This window comes from Tympanuchus pallidicinctus, unplaced genomic scaffold, assembly GCF_026119805.1.
Source record: "Tympanuchus pallidicinctus isolate F22 unplaced genomic scaffold, pur_lepc_1.0 scaffold3, whole genome shotgun sequence".
NCBI classification, from domain to species: domain Eukaryota; kingdom Metazoa; phylum Chordata; class Aves; order Galliformes; family Phasianidae; genus Tympanuchus; species Tympanuchus pallidicinctus.
Genome location: NW_026294747.1, coordinates 106,529,155 through 106,549,802, shown reverse-complemented (window position 1 = coordinate 106,549,802; position 20,648 = coordinate 106,529,155). Strand labels below are relative to the sequence as shown.

The following is a 20,648-nucleotide window of genomic DNA, read 5'->3' as shown; positions in this document are numbered from 1 at the left end:
TTCTTGCCCGCGTATTGAAGTTTTAGTAAAATGTTTCATCTCTCTATGGTAAGCTGGGAAACTGCTGGCAGAGGAGGCTTGTTCCGTTGGGATCCTAGAGAGGATCCGTAATGGTTTTTTTCTGTTTTGTTAGTTTATTTTAAATGCCCTTTCCAAAGAAAAGATGCGGTTGTTAATTTGGTCAGCTCTAAAGGTAGATCTGGAGATTATATGTGCTGCACACTGGCAGTTAAAGGAGTGGAAAAGTCAATTGAGGCTATTTTTCTACACAACGGAAAGGGTTTTCCTCTCAGAGGCCTTGGAAAATCTTGCTGGAGGTGGATACCTACTACCGTAACATAATCTGTATTTTTCCCTTTTTGTTTCCTTTTTAAATGTCATACGCTGAGAGAAGTCTCCTCTTTACTGATGGGTAGATGTAAAAACAGGAGTTTTTTGTGTGTGTGCATGGAAAGAGAATTCCACCCACTTCAAACAGAAAGAAAACCTAAAAATCATTTTATATTTTTAATGGAAGAGTAAGTAAAGCTAAGTAAACCTTTTTGTCCTGTCACTTATGATGTATCGGTTTATTCCTGCTTGCCTGAGGGCTTTTAAGAAGAAATCAGATCACCTGTGGGTGGTTGTGGGCCATTTTCACCTAAACACCTACTGTGCTGCATAGGAGCTTTTTAAAGGATTTTTTTCCATTCTTAATTAACAAATAAGGATAAAATAGAAATAGGATTCTATGATTCTATAATAAAACACTGTTTCTATTGAGCTGTACTATATCAGTAAGATTAGGATTTAAATTTGCCTTCAAGCTCCTGTTATTATTTTCACAATTTTGGATTATGGAGATTTGAAGCTGTTAATCTGGATAAAAGCAGGGCAGTTGGTTACTTCCATTTATCCTTACAGAGCAAAGGAAAAGGGGCAGAGCATTTTTAGAGGTGTTTTGACTCACATCAGTTCTTACGTTGTTCCCAGAGATGTTGAAGCATTTATGGAATATTGCCCTGCTATTCCATGGGATCCATAATGGGAGCATCAGTATTTGTGGGACAGCAGCTGTGCTGCTTGCCCTTGGGGTTTGTGGAATACTTTTCCTTTATGATTGTAGCCTCTTGAGAATGAAGTTGATGCATTAATGAAATAAATCCTAGCAGTAATACTGGGACATCATTTGATGATGGTTATAAAACCATTCATATAGGTGAAAGGAGAAGCATTTTCATGAAATGCTCACGCTTCTGGAAAGAGCAGGAAAATGCACTCATTTCATTAAGATTATTTTGTTCCTTTAATGCATTTGTAAATATGGAAAAATTCAAATAATGTTTACCAGAAGTCGTCACATTAAAATGGTCTGGAGAGTTAAGGATCCCAAGGACTGGCTGAAGAGCTCTCTGGCTCCATATTGTTAACTTTCCCTAATACTTGAAATTCAAGGGCAATTCCAGTAGGCATTACAGGTTCCGAAGTATCAGTATACCAAATAAGGGTAGGAAAGCAGATCTGAAGTGAATTGACATCACTGCACAGACAGTGTAATGGAAATGCCATTGTGTTGTGTGATTGTTCAAGAAATTTACAGGAAAAAAAATCATAAAAAAAAAAAAAGAAATTGCTCAATGGAGTGAAGGAGTGGTAGGGGTTCTGGGGCTTGCAGTTTGTAACATCTTAGCTGCCATTATTTAGAAAAAAATAGTACAAAATCTGTAAATATAAAAATTAACAGTTGCACAGCAAGCTGATGTAAAAAGAGATGTCACCGTAGGGTTAGGTTGTTACTTCTGACATTCTTCAGGGAAAGTTTAGTATTTATCAATATAGTATATAAGTGTCTGAAGATAAATACAAAATGACTTCCAGACCTTGCATATAAAAAACCCCCACAGTCGTTTAAAGGGGAGGATGGGGAATATCTTTATGAAGTGCTTCGAACGAGTTGAGTGACTTCAAGGCCAGGCTGGATGTGGCTCTGGGCAGCCTGGGCTGCTGGTTGGCGACCCTGCACACAGCGGGGGGTTGGAACTGGATGTGCATTGTGGTCCTTTGCAATGCAGGCCATTCTAGGATTCTATGGTTCTATGACTTGGTCCAAATGTATTTCAGCGTAGTGAGGTCATATATCCGCCTATGGAGGTGGAAGAGGCTTGTTATGTGGAGCAGGGTCTCTGTAGGTGATTTCAGAGGCATAGCAGACCAATAATTAACATGACTTTTCAGTATAATGATTGGCAAAAAGGAGTAATGAGTTACTTGGGCGAGCATAGGGAATAGTAACTTGAGGTGATTCTTATTCCATAAAGAACACTGCTTGGGCCTGTGCATTCACTGACAAGCTGCTTTCCATCTAAAGGAGGCTGTAAGGAATAATAAAATGGCATTCAGGGATCAAAGGGAAGGCTTTGCTTAGAAATTTGAAGTGGTCACAGCATTTATTTTAATGAAGACCAAGACATACTTAAGAAGGTATTTGTGAACAGTAAAGAGGTCTTTAATCTAGCAGAGAAGTGTGACAAAAATCTGTGACTGAAAGGTGATGCCACATACGCGTTTAGAAGGCACCCCTTGGGTTTGCTATAGGACTAAACTATATGCATTTCTGGAAAATAAGCTGTAATTGAACAAATGGTTTAATGTAATAGAGGCTTAATGAATGAAATGTAATATCTGGAATAAACAAGCAGGCAGACTAAATAATGCAGTCTGTTGCTACCTCTTGGGATCATTTATTTTTACAAAAAGGAGAGAGAATTTCAAGGAGCATCATTAATATCTCAGTGTTTGTTTTTAAGGATTTCCTGTTGATAAAGCATGGACAAATTATAACAGAGCAGTATCAGTTTTTGTGCACTGGATTTTTGAAGCAGTTCCAAAGCAGATAAATGGACAAAATCCCATAGCCAGTAGGACTGGGAAAAAAATATATATATATCTCTATCTATATATATAGATACAGGTATATATTTTTATGTAGTTTGTGTCTGAGACTGAAGATACGATTTCTTAACAAGTAATGTAAAAATAAAGATAAGGTAAAAATAATACAACTTGCCCGTACCAGTGGGTATATATTCAACACATTCACAGCACAGTTGTTTGAATATGGTGCTGGTAAACATCCAAGCCTAGGCAAAGCAATGCAAAATAGGCTGGTGCTTGAGCAGGCTGTTCTTGGGAGTCTGATGTGTACTTCTGACCTGTGACTGTGCCATGAAAGACTGTCTCAAATTAGACCACTGAAGCTTCCCACACAGATATTTCCTTGTTTTTTCTTCAGCTATTAGTAAACATATGCAGGTTGCTATTTGTTATTTTCAGGATTTGTTACAAGCTGCTTGTAGGATCAGAAAGCATTGCCATCCTATTCAGTGGCTTTGTTTTCCTTCTTCTCCTATCCCTTTCTCTTTGTTCTTTCCCAAGCTCTATGTCACAGTTATGATGCACTTGCAGCATCTTCCAAGTGCTCCCTGACCTCTGTAGCTTCTCCTTGTGCTGTCTGAAGCTTTTCCTCTGACATGTGCACCATTCTCCAGTCTGCCTTTACTTTGGCCCAGCCAATTTGGAAATGAGCAAACCCCGGAAAAATACATTCCAAAAGATCACAGAGTAAGAAGACTCAAGCTTCACCCCTTAAAATGCAACAGCCTATTTTAACCTAATTTCACAGCTATGTCAAGTTATTTCTAGCTGTTGGTATTTTCAAGTCCAGTGCTGCTGAGTTTGCAGCCTTCGAAAGCAGCTTTGTTGTCCTTGGGATCGTGTTTTTGGTTGTCTGATAAAGGTGACATTTCAGCCTGACCCCATTCTGGCATTTGTATGTAATCGTGTGACTCAGCCTAACAGACTGAAAACACAAAAAAACCCAGCTCTTGAGGTGAGCTTGGTTGGCTTTGCATCCATTAGGTAAGAGGAAGCTGCTTCATAGAAGAATAAAGGGGACAGATTATTTTATAGATCTACTGCAAATAAATATGCTTATCTGGGGATTTTTGTTATAGTTTTTTCTTCCTGAAAACCAGAAAAAGCCAATGTACAACCTGCCAACCCCCCTTTACCTCCAGTACTATCTTTCTTATTTATCTGACTGCTTCAGACCTCTTCCCATGGATATGTGTGTATGAGCTGGCATCACTTACAGTTGGGTCAGGGCTATCTTTGCCCTTTCCCAGCTCCCCTGGCATCTATTCCTTTGCACCACACCTCAGCATATTCCAGTTACCATGGGAGTGCTGCTGTTAGAATGAGAACTGTATAAAATAACCAAAAGCTGGCACATGTCAGGTACAGATGTATAAAGTGGCAATACATTAACTTAACCATCTCTGCTTAAAATCCTTGTAGAGTCCACATAATATCACAGTTCTAAAGGGCCTTTTTTTTTTTCCCTGGACAATACTCCATGAATATGCCTTCAGCTTCAGAGCTCTCAGCTTTTATCTGGAGAAGTGTATGATTAGCTCTTATTTGTGGAAACATTGAGCTTGTTTATGTTTAAAGCCTGCAGAATGCAAAGGGAAATGTGTTTTTCCTCAGTTGCCCTGAGAAACATTCATTCATCCTGCACTCATCCCACCTGACAACCATCCTTTGTCACCCTACAACACCCTTGGTTCTTCTCCCAGCCCCAGGTGGCCATATCCTCTGGTGTGGGGTGGATTGCGAGGCTGCTGGAGCTGCAGAACAAGGGGAAGAGCCTTGCTTTTGCTGCAGCAAATGGCGAGTTTTCCATCTGATCACAGTTCCAATGTGCTAAATGTGCTGAAATGCCAGCGAGATTCCTTGTACTTGTCTGTCTTCTAGTTTTGTGTTGTGAGCACAGCCTGGGAAACTGAAGAGGGGGTTGTTAGCAGAGCCGTGTCTGAATGATGAGAGGGGAAGAGGACGGGAGGAAAGCGATGGGGGGGGAGGAGGCAGCACAGGCAGCGTGAGGTGGTTGTCACTAAGCTGAGATTTAGGTATGTGCAGAACAGGAGAGCTGGAAGCTAATGAAATACCCTTGGAGTCATCCATAATGCTTGTGCTACGTAATGGATAAGTTTCCTTCAGCTCATCCCTATTACTTGATTAATAACGGTGCTTCCTAGTAATTAATAATTGGGATAATAATGTTGCTTTACAGAATGATGGATGGGAATTTGTCATCCTCAGAGGTTTCACAGTTTCCAGCACAATACAGTCTCCTCACTGTGTTCAGAAATTGCTGCAGTCATGTATAAGGAAGATGTAGCAGAGCTTTGGGTTCCGTTTGATAGTGCTAGGAGCTTTGTATGTCTTCTGCAGTGTTTCTGTTGTATGCTCTTGTCTAGTTGGAACAGCATATTTAAATTGGACAATTAGTTTTCTTATTCAATTCTATGCTTAAATGTTTGCATTTGTAAAAACCACATTGAAATAATGGAATTCCTTTTTATTATACATAGAATTCCTTGACAACTTATGGTAAGAGATATCCCCAGATTAAAGTGAAGAAACATTGGTGGGTTTTGGTTTGGAACAACTAAAGAATTTAAGTTTATAATTGCAAGCTTATTATAGATTCACTCTATTAAAAGCGGAAATAGCAGGACTACATAAAACAATCTTCTGTTATGATGCACTCAAGATTCAGGTTTTAAATCTGATCTGAAACATTTTAAACTGGTTAGAAGGGAATTCTGCTTTGTGTTTGTGGTGTGGGTTTTTTGTTTTTTATTTCAAAGCCTGTTTTAATGCATAGTAACTCCATGAGGATGGCAGCATGAAGAGTCTTCATAACCACCAAGACAGTAAATCATCTGTTGTTGATTTCATACTTCTGTGTGAGAATTGAGGCCAGAAATTGTACGTCGGTCATAGGGTCATATCACACAATCATAGTATGGCTTGGAGTGCACCTTAAAGGCCATCCAGTTCCTACCCCCCTACCAGGGGTGGGGACACCTCCCATTAGATCAGGCTGTCCAGGGCTGCATCCAACCTGGATCTGAACACCTCCAGGGATGGAGCATCCACAGCTTCTCTAGGCAGCCTGAGCCTGTGCCTCACCACTCTCGTAGGGAAAAATTTCTTCCTTATATGTAATGTAAATCTCCCCTCTTTTAATTTAAAGTCTTTGACCTTTGTCCTAACGCTGCACTCTCTGATAAAGAGCCCCTCTCCAGTCTTTTCTGTAGACTCTTTTAGGTGTCTGCAGTGAGGTATCCTAGAACCTTCTCCAGGCTAAACAAGCCCAGCTCTCTCTTCTTTTTTTAGACAGGAGAGATACTCCAGCCTTCTGATCATCCTCGTGGCCCTGGTCATATCAAAGCAGTCAATCAGTCACAAATATTTATATATGATGTATGAAGGCTGCTCCAAAAATAATGCCTCCTATTTTATTCTGTTGGCCCACTTCGTCAGAGGCAGATGCTGGTAGTATGGTGGTAGGGGTTGACCCTTCCCACCAGTGTTCCATTACATTTTGTTGCCGCATGACAGATGGCAGCAGAGGGGACAGTCTAAGAAAATGGCATCTGAAGCAAAGGTGTGCAACGGAATTCCTCTACGAGGAAGAAATTTACATTTACACTTGCTAAACATTTATGGAGACCAGTGGGTGCACTTCAGCAGTGGCAACAGTGATGTGAAAGACAAGCCATGTTCTGGGTGGCCAGATCTCCATGAGCTTAGCAAGCCAGCTTTTGTTCATCTCTGGAAAAAAATGCATAGCTCATAGTGGTGACTGTGTTGAAAAACAGTGTTTTGTAGCTAAGAATTTGCTCTGTCAGGTAGTGTTACTGTGCTCCTTGTAGTTTCTGTGGAACTAAGTAGGAGGCATTACTTTCAGAACAACCAGATATGTATCTGCATATGTGTTTATGTAAAAGCAACTGTATGTACACATATGTATATTTGTAGAAACATCTGTGTGTGTGTATGTATGCTCCTACGCTATGTGAGTGTGTAAGTGCATAGACGTGCACAGCACACACTCGTGTTATTGGCAGCAGTACATTTCCTCAGGATTTGCAAAGCATGATTTAATGCTCCTGGAGACCTCCTGCCCAAGATTTCAGTTGTTTACATTTTAAAATTCATGTGGCAAAGTATACAATCACTTTTTTCTTTTACCCAGATTGATTTTTAAATCCTGCTCTCAAGAGATCTATGCTAATAAATAATACCTCTTCCATTAGATTAGATCACGTTTCCTCTCAGGCCTCTGTTGTTGAGCTGTCTATTCTCCTGTGATTGAAAGAAGGATTCATATTTTTGTGTCTAAACATCTCTAGTTTTTTTAAAGTAAATTATTCTCCTCTCAATAGTATGCTTTCTTACGCACTCAGCCTCTCACTCTGACTCAGGCAAGTTGAGAACTGCATTGCATTTATTGCAAGACTTCCAAGGACCTTTTCTATCAGATCTTCTCAATTAAAAACACTGTCAGCAAAATGTTGATGATAACCTTCTTTCATCTCTGTCTTCTGCAGAAGATTATTCTGCTTCCTTCCAATCCTGACAGAATGCTACTAATTCATTCCTTTTGCTGTTGATTACTGGACTTATGTAGAACACTTCTTTGTCTCATACATGTGTTTCCTATAAAGCCATTGATGAAATGCTTTTTGACACAACAGTGTTGAAAGGATCATAGCAACACAGTGTTAGGCCTTCAAATCGAGTCAGCTTTAAATGAAGTGTTCATTAAAACGTTTCTTCCACGGCTGTTTTTTAATAGTCAGACAAATTTTCTGTCACTTGTAGCAGGTATTCAGACACTCAGAGCATTTGAGATACCAGGATTGCAATTGAGCCCAAAGATGTTTGACCTACTGAGGTACTTCCTAGTGTCTTGCTAGATATTAGGGACATACGGTATGAGATAAAATGTACCCTAAGACTCACATCCAAGAAGGTGTATGGAACCTCAATCTGTTTGCACAAACCTCTTAGATCATTTATCCTACTGAGATGGCGTAGGTACCTGCAAATGGGAACAGGCATTTAGAGTCAGGCATTTAGTGGGGTGGTCACTGGGAGGAGAGGAGGAATGTGTCTTGTATCCTCGCTCTTCCTACAGCTTTGGAATCTTTTACAGACATTTGGGAGGAGCCTTTTTATGATTCCCAAGAGGCAGTGATTTAATGGAGGTGCTTCTTCCCTTTCTTTGAAAAAAAAAATCGAGGAAAAAAAATCCATCTGGAGAGTGAGGTAACAAGGGAGCTTCATACAGAGACCTCCATGCTTAGCTTGTGCATCCATCAGGGTTGGAGGGATATCTTGCACAAAGAGAAACTGGTAGGTGGATTAACTCAGACTGTGGAACTTATGTATTTTAAGGCAGTGTTAGAGGAAATCTCTGAAGCTAGGTTTTAGATAAAAGCTTGTATCAGCAGAATGTGAAATGTAGTAAATCCAGTGGAAAAGGCAAGTGACTGGTAGGGTTACATATGTGCAAGAGAAGTGTGGGTTTACTTACTGTCTCAATTCGATGTGTAATTCCCTACCGAATACGAATGGTTCAGTATTTTCAGAAAGAGTAACATAAGTGCTTTAATTGTTACCCTTGTTATTCTTTTTTACATTCTTTTTTGTGAAATGAATCCCTCAGCTTAGGTGAGCAGTGAGCTCACCATCAGTTTTCAGACGTTTTTTCCAATTGTTAGTATGGCAGATAGCCAGGCATATGTTATAGAGATGGCTGTACCAGGCAAAAAGCTAGCTGTCTATGTGTTCTAGTTTAACCTGTTTCAGTCTTCAATCAGTCAATCAAAAAATAAGAAAATTATCCTTAGAGACAGAAATGGATGATTTAAACAAACAAACACACAAACAAAAACCCATCCTGGAAGAGTTAGACCCAATAAAAGATGCAACATTCAACTTTACAAATAAGCCATGGGAAAACAAAGCTATTTGAAACTATATGGTCATAATGCGTTTCAGTATTGAGCTGGAAATCAAAGCCTGGGCTCAGTAATACATGATGTTGTATTCAGGTCACGTATGATTACTCTTCCTACTGATTACCATGAAAGGATTATCAGCGATATATTACTGTTAAGTCTCTGTAACCTTTGACATGGAATGTTTACAGCACTGATCTCAGTCTCTCTCATGCCGACATCAGTGATACCTTTATCATCCCTGGCTGATAGCGGGCAGCCAGATGTGCAGAGACACACTTTAACTCAATGTGAGCCTGTATCCAGCCGGGGTTTGGACTCAGCCCCTGCCATTTCAAGGTGTCCTTTCCATGCATGCAGGCTGCTTGACGCCTGATGTTTGTTCAGCATCAGATCCCTTCAAGATTTGCTTTTTCCTCCCCTAACGTTTTTCCCATTATCAGGGTTTGAGGAGGGTTGCTGGCCTGCTTGAAACAATTGTGTGCTAGACTAACACAGCTGGGAAAAGGACAGAGGGAGCATTCCCATTCTTTCCAGCAGTAAATAATGCTCAAGTGTGTGACGCCCTGCAAGTCCTTTGCTCCTTTTTGCTGCTCTGAATTTTGGGATTCTTCAGAAGCCATGTAATGTTTGAAGTTTAGCAACAAAGACAGTCTGCCACTTTTTGAGTTATAGCTGTCACAAGATCTTAAAAGAAGACAGAAGCATGGATTATTGAAGCGTTAGGCCTCTAATTGCCTTCATATGCTATTAATTTCACAAAATTTCACCAGTGATGTTGTAAACGAGCTTTTACCAACCAAGTAATCTTCTAGTTCTGTCTCATCTCTGAAACAGACTTGGCAGTTGTGATTTTCCTCCTTTAACTACAGGCAATGTCTAAAATATACTCTGTGTGTGCATGTTGTGTACAGAATGAAAACTAGATCTCTTCAAGATTACTTTCACATGACCATTTTCTGTTTGACTCTGCAATGGGGAGATACAAATGCTAAAATTACATCAATCTGAAACAAATTATTTCAAGTCCTAGAATGTCTTTATCGAAGTAAATGCAGGAAGGCTCTCCTGAGAACAGAGGTGGGTTTTGTGTTGCACAGGATTAGTAACAGGTTGAGAGTTGGCTCATGCACTAGAAATTGGTAACCTGAGGGGTCTAAAACTTGGCCACAGTTTAGATTTGTTTTAAGTATTGTGAGGAACAGGATGAGCAAGTTACTCCTCATTCGTTTTCAGGTACAAGAATGAGACCTACGCTTTCATTTGTCTGGAAAGAATGGAAGCCTGTCTTCCAGTTTAAAGCCAATCTGTCTGCTATTTTTATTGTATTGCATAGCTCCAAAATCTCGTCTCCTATATGACTCACAACTTAGAGAGGGAGGCTGAGATAATAGGAGAAAGTAATTCATTTGGAAGTCATGCACTATAATCTTGATTGGTTAATGAACCATTGTGTATAGTTATTAAGATCTACAGCTGATATTCCATATGATAAATTGTGAAAGTAGTGGCCTTTAGTTCCAAAGACTGGTGGGGGCTTGAGTCATTTTTAAAATCACTGAGCAGGGAACAATTTATCCCTTGGCATTGAGTTGAGGACATACGTGTTAGTGACCTGTGACTTCACTGAAGTGTGATTAGCTATCATGCTAATGCTTGCCCAGCATTAGCATGATAGCTTTATATATTTTATGGCATTAATATGTTATCTACTAAATTAGGTTTTTAAAATCTATTTTGTATGTTTTAAGCCTTTAAAAATGCTTACAGTTTACTATTAGTGCTTGTTTAAAACTTGAACGTGTTTAGACTGTAATGTTCAAGTTGAGTATTTTAAAAGACATTCTCAAATTTGTTCTTAGTCATTAAGCTAAACAAAGCTGAATTCTCAGAATACTGAAAAGCTGTACTGATTTAACTGAAAGCTCTGAAACTTTACATGGGTTGATGTCCTCAAGATCATGTCAGAGTAGAAAAAAGGCCTGATAGAACGTAACTTTCCCAAGAAGAATAAGAATTGAAGCCCTCAAAACATGTAAACCAGGATAAGTCAGGGGCAATCACAGAAACCATCCTATTGACTACATATATTTTCTCATTCAACACTGTTGAAAATGACTTCATTCTCACTTAATGTTTTGCTGCTGTAAAAGGGCCATGTTTCAACCTTTCATCCTGCAGGACTCTTGCGGTAGATTGTAAAGATTATTTACATCTCAATTTGTTTTTCAGCCCATTGGCCATAATTAAAAATGGAATTTGGCAGTCTCCAGAGCCCCTGCTGGAGACTTTCACCTTGTAGGAGAAAAGGGGATTAGATGTGATGATTTACTGGGCTCGTGCGTAGTCCCCTGACTGTACTGTGGCATTGAGCCTAAAGAAAGCTGAAATGGTATCCAGTCTTCTCTGGCAGCTGCTCACACCATGAGAAGAGCAAATCCTATCCGCCATAACAAAGCCTGTCCTGTTCCATCCACGTTTTCCTGACTTTCTGATGCGTGTGGGCTCTTGGTAGCACAAAGTTAAGGTTGGAGAAGACCGCCTTTAGGAGGCTGGAATCTGTGCCTGTGTTTGTGCTGTCACTGTGTGCCTTATTCTGCACCCACAAACTGTGCAGAAAGTAATTTCCTACAGTCATCATCCTCCGCTGTAGAGAGGGAATCAGAAATGCTGTTCAGGATCAGAACTATGACATTTGATAGTTGCACTGTGATTCTTTTTCAGATTTTTCAGACTTGCTACTAAAGCCAGACAGAAATGCAGTCAGAAATCTGGCAGCGGCTGGTTTGCTTGGTTGCTTTTTTCTCCCCTGCTAAGCCAGAAGAGAAAATGAAGAAGCTGTGCCCAGCTTCTAGCCTAGCATTATTAAAAAAAAATAAAAGTGTATTTGTTCCAGGTGGTGAGATGGCAAGCCTGCTCTCTGTTAGGGTGAGTGCTCAGGGCCACAGTGTCTTTTGCAATTTCTGTAAGCAACTTACTGCTGTTGTAGATGCTGTTTAGATGTTGTTGATGCTGTCAAGATGCTCTTGAGTGTTCCTTTCTTAGGGTTACATCCTCGCTTGGTCATAACGAGGAAGCACTCTGGTTAAAAAAACCAACAGTTAATACCTAAACACCTTTTTCATCACCTCAGGGTGATGTCATGCAACCTCAGAGGGGAAAGTAGAGCATCCAGAGGAAGGAATACAGCCTTCCAGAGGAAAGCTGGCTAGGGGCGTTTGCATTGCAGGAAGTTGCACTGGACAGGACAGTTTGCTGAGAGAGGAAAATAGCAACACCCTAGAGAAATGGCTTTGTGAGAACAGGAAAGCTACATGGCATAGCTGATGGCTTGTAGAAAACCCACCTTCAGGCCCCTGATCCAATTCAAGCACAGTGAAAAAACTTGCAGCAGTTCAGTGACATCTAGTTATTTGTTACTGTTAGGCACTGAACACTTGTTACATGGCTGCTTCTGTTGATAATATGAACTCCTCGGGTAGTATGCTAGTTTTGATGTGCTCCAGGCATCTTTGCTGCTAAAAAAAAAGCTGTGCTGTCCATGTGCTGTGACTTGCCAGGGATTCTTTTTCACGTTGCAGGAATGTCATTAACCTTCAACACTTTCTCAGCGTAGTGAAAAAGCGTAAATATATGTAAAAGCTGCTTGCAGAAATTATCCCCCTTGGCAAATCCACTCAAATAGGGCTTTTTTGATAGAAAAAGCAAGTAATACTTTCCTTGATTTGAAGAATTTTTCAGTTTATCTCGAAACTGTTTGTCATTGCATCTTTTACCTTCTAGAAATCAGAAATACCTGAAGGTGATACATGGGCAGCACCACCTGGTTTGACTGCTGGGAGTAGTACGTTTTGGTAGGCTGTATGAGGAAGAAACAGTGTGTATTTCCAGCTTAAAATAATGCTTCTCCAGATTGCATTTGGGCAAATATTCAGTGTTCTCATTTTGTACTTGCTTCCCAGATGGTCTGTGGTGTACCTGCGAGACAGAACTGTCTGCGTCTGTCTTACTGAGGAGAAATCCCACGTAGTGTTGTCTTCATGTTTTAAGACTGGGAGCAGAAGAAACTGAACATGTGGCACCATTAGTAACTGGGCAGCATTCATACTTTCATCCTTAATTAAAGACAAGTGTGGTGAAGGAATATCCACACATGCAATTAATCTAGCTGCTGGAAGTCACAATTTCAGCACTAAAATGAAAAGGCAAGAGACACCAGCAAACAATATGGGCATGCTCCTGCATTCATTGAAGTCAATGGGAAACTTGTCTTTTGACTTCAAAGGGGATTGGACTGAGCCCTCCCAGGTCGTGTTAAAACACTTAGGAGTCATAAGCACTTACTGTTGCCATACTGCAGTACCAGAGCTAGAAAAAAAAACTAGGTGGGTTTTAATTCCACCCGCTGCACCTACTTTCAGTTGTTCTTCGCAGACATAGTTGGCTGCAAACGGTTGGATTCGGTGGTGATCTGCCCGATGATTTGTTGTTTCATGCTATGCTTTTAGTAGTCTTGTTTTTGAGTATGTATGATCTCCTTGTATGCTGATACTGTTCTCACTGAAGTCATTGCACGTGATTTTCTGTGAGAGCAAAGCTAGTAGCTTATGTGAATTTTAGCATTGCTATTTCTGTGTTGCAACTCCTGCCCCAGGAAGGGGCTGAAAAAGTGGGTGTTCCATTCCCTGGTGCAGTACAAAGTCTAGTTGAGTGCTGGTCCATTTGAAGATCTGTTGTCTTTGGTTATCTTCTTATCTTCTCAGTTTCATCTACATTGAATTCACACACAATTTTTTTAAGTAGATAAAATTCAAGAGGGATGTTTGCTTGTGGAAAAGTAGGATGTCTGCCACTTCCATTTTCTGGTAAATTGGATTTTGGAAGTCAAGTCTAAAAAGAACACAATGAGCATTTTATCCTCTCACAGAAGATAGGCTTCAGGCTTTGCTTGTGTTAATAAATGATATGAGTTTTGTGGCTTGGGCTCAAGCAACAAGAGAAGGCAATAATAATAATAAAGATTCATCCTATCAAACAAATAATGCAGCACTATTTAGTACATCTGATGTTAAGCCTGCAATATAGTGATTAAAAAGGTAGAAAAGCTTTATTTTATGCAGGTGTTACTGCTCTTAGGGTGGTGGGTGCTATGAGTTCTGCTTTCGGAACAGCACTGGCAGGTGGTTTTCCTCACCCCTGCATGTCTGTAGCCTTGTTTTTACAGCCACGCTGGTAACTTTATCCATTCATTCATTTAATTGATAATAATATTTTTAACAAGTGCAACACTCGAGATGGAGTTTTGACTTATTTTTTTTAAGTAGGTGGAACGCACTGGAAGTGACTGGAATCAAAGCCTAGAATTTAGAAACCCCAGAGAAAATACACCCTTTGCTTCCCATTTTGCACTCCTAATGGAAAATATTTGGGTTTTAATTAGAAAGATTTGGTTTACAGGTGTGGAAAATGTGCCAAGGATTCCAGCGAAACCGAGAGTGCTAGAAGAATAATTCACTTCTTGTTAACATAACTCACTTCTTGTTAACTGTTTTTTGATCTGACTTCTTTTGCTGTGACAAAAGTTTTTTTCCTGTTCAGCAGTAAGAAGACCAAAGATACAGAGGCCTGCTTCATGTCTGCAGTGTTGAAAACAACTTATGCTTTAATTGTGCTTACCACTGTTGTGTATAAATACCTGCCTACCTGTATGTAAAGGTAGTATCTCTGTTTGTTTCCTTTTACAGAGGAGAGTCAAAGATGTCATATCTCCAATTGTATTTGAAGCTTCGTACAGCCTTGGGGAACATGTAATAGAAAGAGGAAAAGAGGACAAGGAGCTGCCTCCTCTGAAGCCCGTTCTCCGTTGGAAGAAAGGACAGAAGATTGCACAAAGGAATCAGGTCAGGTTTGGCTTATTTTATTTCCTTGTGGCTCTCTCATCTTGAACTGGCAACAGAAGTGGCTGTAAGAAGTGATTGCAAAGCTTAGAGTTATTTGTGCACAGTATTATCCTTCCTGTTATCAATATTAGTGTCGCTGAGAGGCAGTAAAGAACTGTGCTGGCAGTGTTGGGCAGCAAAAGAGAAGGTCACTTGCTTGTTTCAAAGTGTTTGTACTGAGCAGAAGACGACTGAATGAGGGAAAGGAGGAAAAATCCTGCTCCTCCTAGCCCTTCCCTTTCTGAGGGCGGTTCTCAAGACAGATTTGACCAAGCTCTTCTTTCAGGTTAAAGCTTAGTCTTGGAGGGACGGATCTGAGTTCAGGAGGGGATGCAGGGACTTGTACCTCTGCTGGAGGGAAGAGTGGTGGGTGAAATGAAGAGAACTTTGCCTGGCCCACAGCCTTCATTTATCAAGGGCTTCTCACATTCAGCAATGTGGCAGGGGAAATCCCCTCTGCTGTTGTAATTATGGAAAATGCCTTGCTGAAGTAGAATGTTTCTTTTTGAGAGAAAGTGAAGTACAGGCTCAGCACTGTGTGTATATATAGGATTCTATTTTACTCCTGCATTTTCAGAAAACTCCTTCTTCATTATTTTTGCTCAGAACAAGAGAATTCCTTTGGTTTTCAAGCACTTGTCACTGAGAGAATGGGGATCCCAAATGTGCCCTAAGGAAATGAAGTGTACGTGGCTGGGCTGCCTATCTGTTTGTCTGACATGGCCTCACTAGTATCTTTGGAAAATACTGACTGATTTTGAGAGCTTTTTTTTTACAAAGGTCATCAAGACAGTTCTTATGAAGGTACTAAATATTAGGGTTAATGAAAGCAGGCAGTAACGTTAAGAAAAGAGGCTGCTGGTGATCTTTTGAAAAACTCCAGTTTGAGTGTGGTCATTGTAGATGTAGGACAGAGTGCCAAGGAAGGAACCTGCAGGACAGTGCCACTTCCTGCTGCGCTGACACTGGAGCATCCAGCCATGAGGCTACAGGCTCTGAATGCAAGTATGACTTCTGTGGCTTGCAGCACCGATTTGAAGAATCACTTCAGGCTGAAAAGGACCCTTGGAGGTCCAGTCCCTTGATCAGAGCAGATCCATCTTCAAAGTTAGATCAAGTGTCTTGAAGTTGCATCCAGTCAAGTTTGATTTCCAAAGAATGCTCACAGAGTTACAAGCTGGCATTGCTTGTGAAATGGAAACCATTTCTTCCTTAAACACTGAAAAGCCCGTCTGGAGTTTAAGACTTTCAACAGTGGATTATTAGGTCTGTTTTTTAACCAGATAGCTGATCTGGCATCATTATCTGTAGCACTGCTTTCTGGTGCTGCCTGTATTTATGTTTTGTTGTTCTGAAATCCGCAGATCCCCAAATACTCCTTAAAGAAAGAGCAACTGAAATGCTTGCGGAAGTTTGCTTTGCCACATACCCAGGTGTTTGGAGTTGTTTTCTTTTTTTTTGCTATAACCCTTTTACTCAGAGAAAAGAGTATTTAAGAATGTTTTATAAGTGAGTGAATGAAGATTAAGTATAATAATTACTTATTTTTATGAAGAAGGATGGCGTTGCTCTTAAATATCTAAATGTTACCTTGCTGCAAACATACAATGGGAATTTCTAAAGAACTTTGGAATAAGAACAGTGTGATGAAAACTTGGATGTTACATAAACTAAACCGCTTGGACACTTTACTACAAGGTTTAAACTCCAAAGAGCACATCTTACCCTGCAGGCATACTCTCTGATCAATATTAAAATACCTAAATGCTGAGATTATAAGCAGAAACAAAAATATGTTGGGAATTTCCCTGGCTTGTTTTCTTGTATGATTTGGGTGAGGGAGAGCCAGTTTAACAGTGCTTTTTCATTTGCTTTCCAGATGTTGTTCACTGAGCTTAGTAAGAAAAGGCCTATGACACGGGGTGTGCCTTTGAGTGCACTTTCAGCTAAGGAAGTGGGCAGAACTTCAGATTAATTGTGGCAGTCATGGTGAGAAAGCCTTGACTGAGCAGCCTTGAGGTACTGACAGGCTCCTCAAAGGCCAATTGCATGGAAAAATCAAGACTTAGTGTTCTCTTTTAGAACTTTTTTTCATCTTGCAAGTAGAAATTGTTTCTCAAGGGGAAGAGGAATAGTAGGAACAAAACTTTACCTAACAAAGGATTTACATTTTCAGTGAAAACAGGGGTTTTCGAAAAACCTTACAGTTTGGAAATCTAACTTGATCTAGTGGACACTGTTTTCAGTGTTTCAATGCCCTCTAAATACTGGGTCTGGTTGGCATTAAGATGAGTACTCAGCAAGAGAAGCGGAGGTACAACTTTTTGCTTTAGCAAACAGCACCATTTCAGAAGGGTGGAGAGAGAGATGGATCAGTTCAGTTTTACTTCCAGTAGTAAAGTCTTTCTATGGAGCTACTGGAGTGGGTTTTTTGGAGGTTCTAGACCCTGTATATCCAATAATTAGTGGTGTTCTGAAATCTAAAATGCTCTATCTACTGCTTAAAGGTACTGTTCAAGGTTGGCATTTTGCTAATAGTCTCGGGTGGCTAATTTCAGTGAATGGAAGTAGTGCACAGATGGTGGAATGAAAGGGAGCTGTGGAGAGAGGGTGAGCCTTTCATTTGTCAAGATCCTACTTCAGCTCTGTTTGACCTATTTGAAAAGCCAGTCGTGCAGATGATCACCTAGATATGAACTAAAGTGATGTCAAAGCTAAAATGTTCACTTTCACTGGAATCTCAGTTTGTTTTTCATGACCCAGATATTCCCTGTATGTGTGCATGGCTTCCCACAAGGAGAGGACAGCCTTGTGGCTCACAAACAAAAGGCAGGAAAGCTACCAAGTGGCCTCTTGATGTGAGAGTTAAAGATAATACTGAGTGTACAAACTTTTTTGTGGCTTCCAGCGCATTAAGGGGTCAGCCTGGAAACAGAGTTCATGGACATGCACCAGAGGGATGGTGTATCCTTTCTTGATGACATAATCACTAAAGAGGATTATGCTGGACATGCATTCTTTAAATCAGTATTACTTTATATATAAGAAAAAAGTTTAGTCTTGAACAAAAGAGCAAAACAGAGTTAAGTACTTGCAGTAAATGAGTGCATTGATGTGGAGTTTTCGCTCAAAATTCATTTACTTATTGATGCCACTTATTTTAAGAGAGCAACTTTAAGTGCAAAAAAAAAAAAAAATGTTTATATGTAAAAATGAGCATATTATTGACTGATCATTGAAGGGAGTTTCCTTCTGTTCCTAAAACTACTGGCCTTGAAGCAATCAAAATACAAGTAACAATTTGAACTTCTGGTTGGTGAGAGGAAAAGGATCTTCATGGTTTTATACACTGGTCATTTTTGTAAGCAAAGAGGCTGTAAAGCTTCAAAATGAAGTAATAATGCAGTTGAAGTGGCCTGAGGCACTCTGTGGCCCGGGATACAGCAACAGCTGTTTCCTCACAAACTTATTTTCTTGGTTCTTGCATATGCTTACCAGAAACTGTGGTTGCTATAGCTTGGTGTAATAGTCTGTGGTAGCAAAAGCAAATCCTTGGGGTTATGTGTACATGTCTATTGATAGATGTTTGGGCAACTTCTGTACAATTGTTAGGTGGAGACCAATTACATGAAGAGGGTGACAGCTGTCCAAGTTGTCAGAGGCTAGGAAGCTTTTGTTCAAACTGAAAATCTTTGATGGGTCAAGAATGGGTGGAGAAACAAAGCTTTTACTGTGAGTGTGTGTTATGAACTTTAATAAAACTTCCCACCCCAAGGATGACTTTCCATTAGCTTTCTCATTGCTTCCCAATCCATTTGCTACCTCTGTCCACTGGAAAAAAATAATAAATCTTCCTACTTCAGGGAAATTAATGTGTATTTAGAACTTGGTTTGGCTTAGTTCATTGTAAGTGGTTTGTACTATAGCATTTATTTTTGTATACCCACTGTATAAATACATGTCAACCAGGAAAGAGGGAGCTCTCCTGCCAAATACAGTGGGGATTTATTCTCTAGTATCCAGTAATGTATCTTAGAGCTTAAAACGCGGTATGCTAGAACTCGGTCTGTTTTGAATACTGTAATAAAATCACCTGCTGTTATGTGGATGGAGACACCATTTTGTTATAGGAAAATATTCTCAGTAGGTTTAATTGCGTCAGCGTCTTCAGGATTTCGGGAACGGTCTGTCATAAAACTGCTTATAAGTTGTAAGATAAAATGTTTAGGACATTCTGTTCCCAGCTATGTCAGACTTGCAGTGAGAGTCTGGGTATAGTGCAGTATCTGCGGCCGCTCGTCTCTGGGATAAACTTCACCTCTTTAAAGCTATTTTTGGAAATATTTGTCTTTGAGCAGCTAACTTAAAGCTGACTAATTAGTTACACATAGAGTAGCAAACTTGACAGGTATGAGAAAATTTAGAAGGATTTTGGTGAAGCTGAGTTATGAACACCTTTAGTAATTTTGACTTGCTGCATAAATATTGGCTTTTTCGTACTTGTAAGACATCCCCCCACTCCCAGCATCTCACACTGAGCACAAAGCAACAGTGGGTTTGCACAGACTGAAATGCGGTGTGGTCCAGGTTTGTCAGTGGTACCTTCTCCAAAACAGAGATGCCTGTGTGCTTGGATCAGGCTTCATCTCTGCCAGCAAACTGGGCTGTTCCTGGTGTTTCTCAGTGCACGAATGACATCTCTGTCCTGCTTAGCTGCTGGAATGGCTTCCATATCAGCTACCACGTTCCCCAGGCAAGGCTCATGAGCTTGGGTGCTTCAAGGGCATTTTCCTGTCTTGGAGGCTAGGACAGTCTAAATTACTGGTACACTGAAGCCCCAGTGGCTCAGCATATCCGTCAGGGTGAATGGAAAGAGTGGAGACTGTTTTACACCTGGGCACACAGGAGGTCTTTGGGAGACTGCAGAGTCAGCCAAATTGCTGTGCTCCAGATGAAACTTCTTGCCACTAAATTCCCTTTCCTCCCTGGGTTTCCAAATTCTCTTTTGCCTTTATTCTTGCAGTCTGTGCCACTGTTACTGCTTAATCACCACTGTTCTTCCATCAATTGAGGTGGTTTTGCTACAAGTGCTGATTCGTACTCCTTCCTATGCCCTCCCTTAATTAGTGTCTGTCTTTTGCTCTGACCAAATTTGTCTCGAGTCAGTTCTGAACTGGCAGGGATTGGGTGCTGTTCGTGCCAGGACATCTGGGAAGGATGGGGGGAAGGACCCACCACGAGCATGTGCTGGATTAAGCTGAGCATTGCATTTGCCTGCTCTCTTTTGTTGAATGGTGATAACGAGGAAAGATTTACAAGACTGGATGAAATTCAGTACTGAGTGAGAACAGCAGGTGTCCAGATGTGTTACTGTACCTCCAAGGTGTTTATAAGCAAACTTGCTGAAGTAAGAATTAGTGGAAATTGACATCTCTGCTGGTATCCATGTTTCTATAAGCTTGTTCTTGAGCAATGACAGGCTTGGTCAGTAATGGTCCAACTTGTTTACATTGCTGTTTGAAAGTACAGGCCAAACAGTGTAATGCATGGGACATAGCCTAGATCTCATGGGCTTCCTAAAGAACAACAGCCAGTATCACACACACACGTGTGTGTGTGTGTGTGCATATATACATACACACAGATAGACACCTTCACATGTAAGCTGGCTGTACATGCCAGGGGGAATCACACTACAAGGTGATCTTGTCTGAGATCTGAGCACAAGCATTATCTGATTTAGCTTATAGATTCTCCAAATAGACAAGGCAGTGAGAGATGATCACATGAACTGAAATTCCTATGGGGTAATTTCTGCAGCTCCCTGGAACAGCGTGCATTTCATTCCCAT

The 20,648-nt window shown here is 40.5% G+C and overlaps 1 protein-coding gene across 1 annotated transcript in view; it reads left to right on the top strand.

Annotated features, from left to right (window-relative positions):
• ITGA9 (integrin subunit alpha 9) overlaps positions 1 to 20,648 on the top strand; it is a 214,506-nt gene that overhangs the window by 89,532 nt on the left and 104,326 nt on the right. The window contains exon 16 of the mRNA XM_052693234.1: positions 14,603 to 14,758. Coding sequence (XP_052549194.1) covers positions 14,603 to 14,758 — 156 coding nt within the window. The remainder of the gene's footprint in view (positions 1 to 14,602; positions 14,759 to 20,648) is intronic.